We start from the raw sequence: 10,128 nt of genomic DNA, 5'->3' as shown, positions 1-10,128 counted from the left end.
CATCATTCAGCAGACTAATTTGGTATGACAGGAGCTTATATACAAGTCCATGAGGAAGCTGAGCTGGTTTCCAATGAGAGGGCAGCACCGGCTAACAACATAAAAGGACAGGTGTTACTAAGTAGTATTTATACAGCAGTGAATATTAAAATACACTTCAGAGTGTTATACCTGTGTGCAGGAGCAGCTTGAAAAGTAACAAAAGACAGAGAAAGAGAGTGAGAGCAATTAGAAAGAGAGCACAAAGATTGAGGGGAAGAAACTTTGAGTGCTTGCCAGAAAGTTTTTTATTTTGTTTGTCTTGAGTGAGTGGTGGCACTGTAGCATGTTTAGGAAACCTGCTCTCTCCACAATCTCTAATGGAAGCTCTTTGCAGGGGCAATCTACTGGCAGGTTGCACTCTCTGGACAGTAAAGAGCCAGCCCAAGAAGAAAAAGTGGTGCTGAAGAAGAAAGTAACTTTTTTGAGAGGGGTATCCATTATAATTGGCACTATCATTGGAGCAGGAATCTTCATCTCTCCCAAAGGGATCCTAAAGAACACAGGCAGTGTGGGAATGTCCTTGATTCTCTGGACGGTGTGTGGTATCCTCTCACTGTTTGGTAAGTTGGTGAAAGTTTATAATTGATCCTTGGGGGCAGCTGGTGGATTTCCCCCCCCCCCCGCTATTGGATATTAAAGACCAATCTGATATGTGAGGACCAGTAAGGCTACCGATATTTTTTGTTATTTGATAGTGTCTGTAAATGGTACAATACTATGCATTTGGCATTATCTCTTTCACAAGCATTGTGACACAAAACTGTACCCTTTAAAAAATATTATAAGACCAAATAATGTTTTTTATGAGTCCCTAAAGTAATAGGAGAGGAAGTATCCTTTGTTTCATTTGTGATTTTTTGTTCTAGCTGTAATGGTTCATTTACAGCATGCTTGCAAGGTGATGGCAGTTGGGGATATGGGCCAATCAGTCTGAGCACCTGTGAAATGTACAGACAGCTTGATCCAGTTCCCCACTGACTAGATTAAGCTCTGAATTGAATAGCTTCTGTTGGACAAAATCTTTATTGGCAAGAGTGAGTGAGAGAAAACTTTGTTAGTTTTTTTCACTTTATGCACCAATTCACAATATCACTATGAAAGAACCATGTCGCAAAAAGTTATGGAACTTAGCAGCTAACACTTACTGAGAGTTTTGACTGCTGCCGTAGATTTTCTGGTGTCTACTTGTTTTCTGGCAGGTGGTCTTGAGGGCAAGCACTGAGTCACACACATCTGCTTAAGACCATGTAAATGTCACCCTTTGTAAACTGGCTGTGGACTTAAAAGAGGCATGATCTCTTAAGAAGGAACATAAGGACCTAGCTAAATGTACAGTTGAAGAAAGTTAGGATCAATTTTGATCAGAAGCTAAACTTCTTATTTTGATGCCAAAGTACCATGCACAACAAAAATCTACTGTGGAACTTTGGAGGTTCTGCCTTGACTGAAAACCTCCTCTACAAGTGAAGTGAGAGCTGACACATAACTTGGAATGTAATTAGGAGACGCTGGGCTTTAGATTAAACTAGAGATAGAACTTGCCTCAACATAGCACTGTACATTTTAATTTAGGTGAGTGTTATATGAGCAAGTGATTAAAGTGTAGTAAATTATGGAGATTTCCCCACACTACATACTGTGATAAAATTTTATACAAAGTTCACCTATTTGATCAGTGAAGGTCTCTGTGAAACATGTATTGCAACATTACAGTAGTTTCTCAGACTGATTCTATATTGTATCTCTCCAGGTGAACTTGGCAAGAGAAAATCTGCCAATGGGTTCATTAAATGTGACTCTAAGTAGATTATCAGGTACCCTGAATAATCTTAAATAAAGTTTACCCAACTTTATTTACCAAAGCAATGAGATATGCCTATATTCTTCATTAAAATGTATGATTTAATGGGCTGCTATCAGAATAAGAACAGAATGGAAGTCCTTTGAATTACAAATCCATCTCTAAATTATGTATTATTTGGTGGTTTTTGTATTGCAATAGCTATAACAGATGTATGCATGTCTCTGCATAACCCTGGACATTTAAGGTGCTGTATGTTGTTTTTTTGACAAATGTGCTTTATATCTTATAATTACAGTGGCATAAATTAATTAGGGAACACATAATTGATAACTGCATATATTTTATTGATCATAACACTAGACACCATATCACTTTATCATTGATTTCCAAAGGTTGCTCAAACACTGTGCACACACTAATGAATGGGTTGACTGCATTTGTTAGTGCTGGTAAATCTCTCCTTGACTGATGCTGTCCATATATGGAGGTGAGAATCTATTGGCTTTGTAATTGTGTGATGGCCTATTAAACACCCCAGCAGACACAAAGACTGGAGGGATGGTACATGGCTAAGAATATTTAATACAGGCCCATTGTTTTTCTAGTATGCTGCTCCATAAGGCTGAGGATGCATATTGTGTATGCGGCTACCTCAGGGAGCTTTCCGAGGGTCATCCTTGTGCTGTACAGTCCCTCCACAGTGGACCAAATGACTTTTGCATGACCAAACCTCCTAAAATAACAACACAACACTGGTGGTCTTCTTATTTGATCCAGTGTAAACATATTGAAGAATGAAAGATTCCTCTTACTAGGGAAATGTGAACTCATCTGGCAATACAGAAACCCATGAAGCTTCCCAGAGCTAGGAACAAATGCAGTAATGTGCAAGCACTGAACAACTTAATTTGAGGAGTGGGAGTGGCGCTAGGGTACATAACACATCGATAGTCCTGGAGAAGGAAGTCTTGAATCAACAGTGCACACTTCCTGACATTGCTCCATCAATGTGCCTCAGAACTAGCAGTGAAAGTGTAGTACAGTTTTCAGGCCCTTGTAATCTCAGCAAGACTAAACCAATAATATTTCATAGTGACATGGTTTTGAATATGTCTACTTTTGAAGTTGTGGGGGATTCCCAAGAGTTGTAATAGCTAGAATTCTAACAACCAAATGTAGCCACAGCAGAATGAACGTTGGGAGGGGCTCATTGTCAAAGATCCCGTTCCCTCCCATTGCTCGTGCTGCCATGGCTATACTCTGTTTTTAGCGTGCTAGCTCGATGACACCTAGTACGAGTATGTGTCCTTGAGCTGGGAATCACCCACCCTTCTCCAGGTGTAGACACATCTTTTGTCATTGTTTGGTAGGTAGCCAGACAAGCTAGCATGACAAAGCACTTTCATCTATCTGTTTGCTAGAGCTGGTTGAGTAATGAGAAACTGTATTAGCAAATTACCTATTCAGTGGGTTACAGAAAAATGTAATTGAATAAATTACACACAAATATTTGGCCACTTACAGGGCTAACTGAACTAACAAAAAATGTATTTACCAATAACTTATTTGAAGAAATATGTCAAAACTTGTCAAAAATAATTACTCAGTAAATAACTTGCTCTATTGTTTAGTCTGTTCCTAATGCTCATGTATCACAAAAGTTTTGAATAAACATTATTGGTTATGTCTTATGATACAACATGTCAATTTTAAATACATTTCCATAGGTGCACTGTGCTATGCTGAATTGGGAACATGTATCAAGAAATCCGGTGGCCACTACACTTACATCCTGGAGGCGTTTGGCCCGTTACCAGCTTTTGTTAGAGTCTGGGTGGAACTGCTTATAATACGGTAAGTGTGCTGAGGGTTCTATTTACCTTCTCTGTCCACTGTCAATGCAGTTTTAAATACAAAGAGAAACCTCAGATATGAGAGGGACAGAAATAATCAAATGGATTTTGATCTTCCAGGTATGTGTGTGGTGGGGTTTTTTTGCTTATTTTTTAAAAAATATTTCTGCTGCAGGACACTTACTGGTTCTATTTCATTTGCCAGCACTGATTATTTGGTTTCAAGATATTTTTAAGAAAAATGATTTAAAATGGACTGGTTTTCATAAAAATTCAGTGACTTGATTTCCATTCTTCTGCAAAGCCTGCCAGGCTCACCAATGTCACTAATAGTGCTGATACCCACACATCATATTTAAAAATACTCTAAAGGACCTACCTTTTGAACTTGCAGTGTGTCATGTTTTGGCTGCGTACTCAGATTTGTGGAAGTGAACTCTGTCTTGGAATAATTGAGGAGGGATGCAAAGGTAGTTCTAAACTATCTTTCTACCTCCCTCAGGAGAGGCAGGAATAGTCTCCTCGGGTATGTCTACACTACAATCTAATCCAGGGTTATCAGAATTTAAGGTAGCAGACCCTGGTTTTGATAACCTAGGGGTTGAGCATCTACACTCATTTGTAACCCCAGATTAGGAATTGTTGAACCCTGGGTCCCAAAATGGGGCTTCAGCATCTACACAGCATTTTGCAAACCCGAGTCTAATTACCCTCCCAAAATGTGTCCACTCTAGCCCTTTGTTCATGGTGCAGTTTGGGAAAACTTGACTCTTCACCAAACTTGACTGTTCAGAGGACAAAGGCAGTCAGCACGTGGAATTGTGGGATATTTTTGAAGGACTCCTAGAACATGAGTCTAGTGGTGCTACATCTGCAATGCAAAGCAATAGGGCTAAATGCTGGGTCCCAGCTTGACTCAGGCTTGGACGTTCCACCTCTATGGGATACTAAGACCCTGGGTCCAAGCCCTGGGTCAGCATGATTTGTGTGTAGAAGGAAGGGGGATTAGACTTGAGCCTGAGTTTGACCCCTGGGCTTACCCTGTGATGTAAACATATCACTAGAGTACTGTTCAGCTGGCCATGGCTCACCAGAGAATCATGTGCTCTGCTCATGCCCCTACTTTTTCCCCTCTATGAAGGTGTGGGAAATTTAGAGCTGGCTATGGCAACTTTATACCACTTGGATATTACTCTAAAACAGGAGAATCCCCAGCTGCCCATGTAAAGCAGCTTTAAGTCCGTAAGTACTTAACTTGGGCCAAGAATCTGCCTTATTGTGTTGTTTTCTGACTTTTTCTACAGGTGTATATGCTGTTGGAGCCTTAAAGTATAATATATATAAGTGTCTTTATGTCAAACCAAACCCACAATTTTTATGGATATCAGTTATCATATTCAAATTGATTATAGAAAGTTAGTCCCTTGAAATCTATTTGAACTATTTCTGTGAGTAGCTCTTGCTATCTATACAGTTATGATAATTCACCTACATAAAATAAATGTAGGTCATTTGAAATCTGCCTGGCCTTAGTAAGACTCACTTCCTCTCATGCAACAAGCTAATCACAGTGCACATGCTTTATTTGATCTTACTTCCATACTTCCATAAAAATGGGCAAGGATCCAAATTCTAGTACAGATTGAGTTGGTTAAAAGCAATAATAATGCTAAGTCACTCTGAACGCAAAGTTGGTTTAAAATGTGTCAACATCCTGATGATGTCATGAGAACATTCATTATCATCATAACCTGTCCCACATCCAAATAAATATAAACTGTGCATGAGAATAAAGTCAAACCATCCTTGAATCAGGAATTCTGAGAAATAGCTATGGGGGCGTACTTGTTATAACTTGTAGTTATCAGAATTACATTGCTGAAATTCTGTGTAGAGTTTTATTTCTGACTTCTATGGCTGTGAACGAATTGGTTGTTATTGTAGAAAGAACTAGCTACCCAATATGTATTTATATTCTAAGGAGTGACTTCTAAGGAGTCAGAAAAGTTACACACACATTCCTCAGCTGTGCCCTTTTTCCTCTGAAAGACTGCAGGGTTGTGAAAACCACAGACTAGTGGAGCAGCCACAATAAAGAATAAACATTTCCTGCTCCCATATATCATTTCAGCCACAGTATTACAAATCCAAGGGACATTTCAATTCTGTGTGATATGGATTAAACTGTGCTAGCAACGGTTATGTTTAAATGTGACTTTCACATGCACTTTCTCTAACCAGTGCATTCAGGGATATTTTCCCCTCCTGCTCCGACCCCGAGAACCATGTTAGACCTGTGTTATAAAGCCATGTCAGGAAAAAATACTACTTTCTACACAGGTCAGGGAAATCATGCTACCCACAATGTTTGAACATGGTGATTGCTAACAGGGCTTAAAACATAAGCTAGACAACTGCAACCTATTTAGAGCTACGGGATGCGCTGGTGGTAATTTTCTATCTGCACATAGTCAGCTACTATCCCTTGTTTGCAAGGGATACATTCTCTTTCTACCTATTACTGAAAGCAAGAGAAGTGCACAAGGTGTATGTACTTTTCTTCACATTTGCAATACAATGCAAAGTGTGTTGTTACTTTGACCCTCTGCTCTCTTATTTGTGGCCTGCAGCTGTTAGCATAATCCACAGAAAAATGAGAGCATATAAATGCTCATTAAGCCACAATATTTATTGCAGGCACAATTTAGGAAAAGCAGGGATGTAAAAATTATAGTGGTGCAGCTAACATTTACTCTGTCTTTAAGAGAATTAAAAAGAGGTCTGTGTGGAAAAAGATTAGGTAAGGTTCTGGAAGAGAGCGCTGGAATTGAAGGAGAAAGTTGTGTGTGGATACTCAAAAGATCTGGTCTGACAGTTGATCTATAGCTGTACAAACAACCTGATGCAAACTTACTCCTGTGTAAATTAGAAGTAACTCAGTTGAAGTTAATATACTGACATGTAAATGAGAAGAGAATCAGGCCCTGAGTGTCTGTTAAGCCATTAAACCCACATGTATAAGGGTGGGTGCTGGAGTGGTAAATGTGTACAAGAAGCAGCCCTCCCTTAACCAGCACAGAACCTTTGTTAACAAGATAGTTTTGGCATTTGCTTGCTGGCAGTCTGATCCAACACAATCTATGATATTGTGGCTGAGTCACAACACTGAGAAAATATTTTTCTTTTCAGAGATGCAGCACCATTGTGGAATTTAACAGACAATAATAACCTCTCAATAGAATTTTTAAATTGTCTCATAAAATTTTATGGCTATATATTAGCTATTACATTCTAAAGGATGGTTTAAATCCCATAGACAGACTATTATTCTCTGTTTAAATTCTAGAGATTTTTACAGCAATTTCAATACAGTCTTGTTTAATTTCTGTTGATTTCACCATTGTTATATTCTATAAGGTCTTTCTGTAAAGATACTCTGGTAAGGATTGTTGAACAAGTTTAAATACAGAATTACCTAAACTTTCATCTATCCTCTGGACTGAACCAGACATTTACTGAACTTTGAATAAAAAGTGTACTTAACCTTTTGTTTTGTTTGAATTTGCAAGCACTTTTGCTCTTCCTGGTTTTGACCACAAGAGGAAATAAAAATACTATAATATTAATCTGTATGGGCTGGGCCTTACTCCAGGGGAATCAGATCAAAGGTATCCCTGGTCCTTAGCTCCTTATTGTTTGTAACTAGGTGATGGAAGCACAAATAGCTGTCTGAGTAGGTAGAAATGATATTTCCGGAAACAGAATTCCTGGAACTCCACTATGTAGGCAACATGACTATGTCTAACCTAGAGTAACAGGGCAAACTGATGTCAATACCTGGGTTAATGCTAAGGCCTCTGGATAACTTTCTCCCTTGTCTTAAAAAGAAGAGGAGACATACTAAGCTGGTCTTGCATATACTGATGTGAGCTATCTCCTGCTCTTGAAATCACCTCACCCATCTCTGTAATATGTACTTTCTTTCTGCACATTTCATTGTGCAATAAGTGCTCTCTCACTTTCTTTGGGGAATATTCCCCAATGTTGAAAGGGACCTGAAGCTTTGACCAGGATAGGAAGCAGAAATGATTCACAGAAGCTTATTTACAATTACGATTTAGCGACACAGCTTCATCCCAATTAAATATGCTAGGACTTTGGTATAAGTGTTGGATATTTTTAGGATGCTTATCTGAATAAAGCAGAATCTCTGAACTTTGAAATTCTCTTGTAAAGAATGAGATGCATGCAAACACTAAAATTCTATCCACATAAACTTCTATAAAGTTGGACTTAAATACCAGTTATTATCTGGTACCTGATCCAATTTGATTTAAAGAGAATGAATAAAGGACTGTGTTCATAAATCTCCAGTGCATGCCATTTCTGACTCTGCTACAACAGGTAAGTCATAAGTCAGCCCATGCTGATAAAAGTGATGATGATAGTTCAGTAGCACCTGAGCAAAGCATAAATGATTATGTACTCCTGAGAACCTCCACTATATTCAGACGCTGTGGTTTTACACAGCTGTGAAGGACACACCACAGTTAAATTTATCTCAGTTTTGTGATAATGAAGATGATCCTGTGTGAACATTGTTTATCCACTGGTGTAGATTAACCATCAATTTCTTGATTCTTTCTGTTTACCTTAGCCCTGCTGCCACAGCAGTGATATCCTTGGCATTTGGACGCTATATTTTGGAACCATTTTTTATCCAATGTGAAATTCCAGACCTCGCAATTAAGCTTATTACAGCTGTTGGCATCAGTAAGTATCAAATTTAAGTTTTGGAGAAAGGTGAAGGTGATGTTAAAGTAGAAAATAATTAAATTAAGTCAGACATTGAATAGGTAGTGCCTTGATGTAAATCATTACAGAATTACTCTGCATTCTGGGGGTGGGTCTCTCAGTCGCTCCTCTTGGAACTGTTTCATGTTGTATAAATAATGAAATATTAATTGTATGCAGTGGTGTTGTAGCCATGTCGGTCCCAGGATATTGGAGAGACAAGGTGGAAGAGGTAATATTTTTTATTGGACCAACTTCTGTTGGTGAGAGAGACAAGCTTTCGAGCTCACATAGAACTGTACTTCAGGTCTATTTATTAGCATAGGGATATGGGAGATGCAGGTTTAAGTCTTTGGTAAGTGCCCTAACCATCAGGCTATAGCAGTGGTGGGCAAACTACAGCCCGTGGGCTACATCCGCCCCACCAGCCGTTTTAATCCGGCCTTCGAGCTCCCACTGGCGAGCAAAGTCTGAAGCTTGCCCTGCTCTGGCACTCTAGCCTGTGTGCAGTGTCAGGGGCTGCGTGGCTTCTGGAAGCAGCAGCATATCCTCCTCCAGCTTCTATGCATAGGGTAGCCTGAGGGCTCCACTCCGCATGGTGCCCCCGCCCCAAGCGTCGCCCCAGCAGTTCCCCAGGAGTCACGGCCAATGGGAGCTTCAGGGACAGCAGCTGTGGATGGGGCAGTGTGCAGCAGAGCTTCCTGGCCATGTCTCTGTGTAGGAGCCAGAGGGGGGACATGCTGCTGCTGCTTCCGGGAACTACTTGAGTTAAGCACTACCCAGAGCCGGCAGCCCTGAGGCACATCCCCCGTGCCCCAACCCCCTGTTGCAGACCTGATCCTGCTCCTGCCCTCTGTCTGTCCACTGAATATTTAATGAATTACACAAACTGGAACAGCTGCAAGAGGAGAGATTGAGAAAGACCCACCCCAGAATACCCAGTAGCCTAGCAGTCAGGACAGAGCAGGGACTTGAAGCATCATCAGAGGTGAGTGCCCTAACCAACAGGCTCTTCTGGGTAAGGTCTCTCAAGCTCGTTTTTCATGGTGAAAAACTTTGGGACAAAACTGAAGCCTTTCAATATGGAACAGGACATTTTTTGAAATCTCAAAAAGTTTTTTGGGACAGGAAAGCCATTTTCTGCCCAGGTCTAGCCAGTATTTCAGTAAGCTATGAACCCAACCATCTCTTATCGCAGTGGGTGCAGAGTAGTGTAGGTATTAATGCATAGGACTGACACAAACACAATAGGAACAGCCCCCTTAGTCTTTTTTCCTATTATTCAGCTGGCACATAGGTAGCACCTACATGACAGTGTTCTGTTTACTACTGGTGGAATGAGGTTGGCAGTTCCTTAGGAACAATGCTCTTTTTAATTTGGGCAGCACATATATTTGAAACAATATAAAAGGAATAAAAAAGGAGTTCAGAAAAAACAATGTAAAAAAGTCACACAGGAAGATACTTTTGTTTTGCACAGGTAATTGAATCCGATGACGTTTTCTTTATATAGGGAGATAGCTTGAACTTCCAGTCTCCAGTATAAAGAAACAAGTTATTTGTAGAAGTGTTTTTCCACCAGTATTAAAAAAAAATCAATATCTGACCACATTTACTTCTATTTTAATTATGCAG

The 10,128-nt window shown here is 39.8% G+C and overlaps 1 protein-coding gene across 2 annotated transcripts in view; it reads left to right on the top strand.

Annotated features, from left to right (window-relative positions):
* Positions 1–10,128, top strand: part of SLC7A11 (solute carrier family 7 member 11) — a 77,984-nt gene continuing 67,856 nt past the window's right edge. The window contains exons 1-3 of one of the 2 annotated variants that reach the window (XM_043513467.1): positions 1–602; positions 3,574–3,700; positions 8,357–8,472. In XM_043513467.1, coding sequence (XP_043369402.1) covers positions 326–602; positions 3,574–3,700; positions 8,357–8,472 — 520 coding nt within the window. In that variant the 5' untranslated portion in view covers positions 1–325. The remainder of the gene's footprint in view (positions 603–3,573; positions 3,701–8,356; positions 8,473–10,128) is intronic. The other variant, XM_038399868.2, reaches the window with a different exon arrangement.

The sequence above is a fragment of the Dermochelys coriacea genome, chromosome 4 (genome assembly GCF_009764565.3).
Source record: "Dermochelys coriacea isolate rDerCor1 chromosome 4, rDerCor1.pri.v4, whole genome shotgun sequence".
Lineage (NCBI taxonomy): Eukaryota > Metazoa > Chordata > Testudines > Dermochelyidae > Dermochelys > Dermochelys coriacea.
The sequence above is the reverse complement of the archived record's forward strand: the minus strand, read 5'-3'. Positions and strand labels throughout refer to the sequence as shown.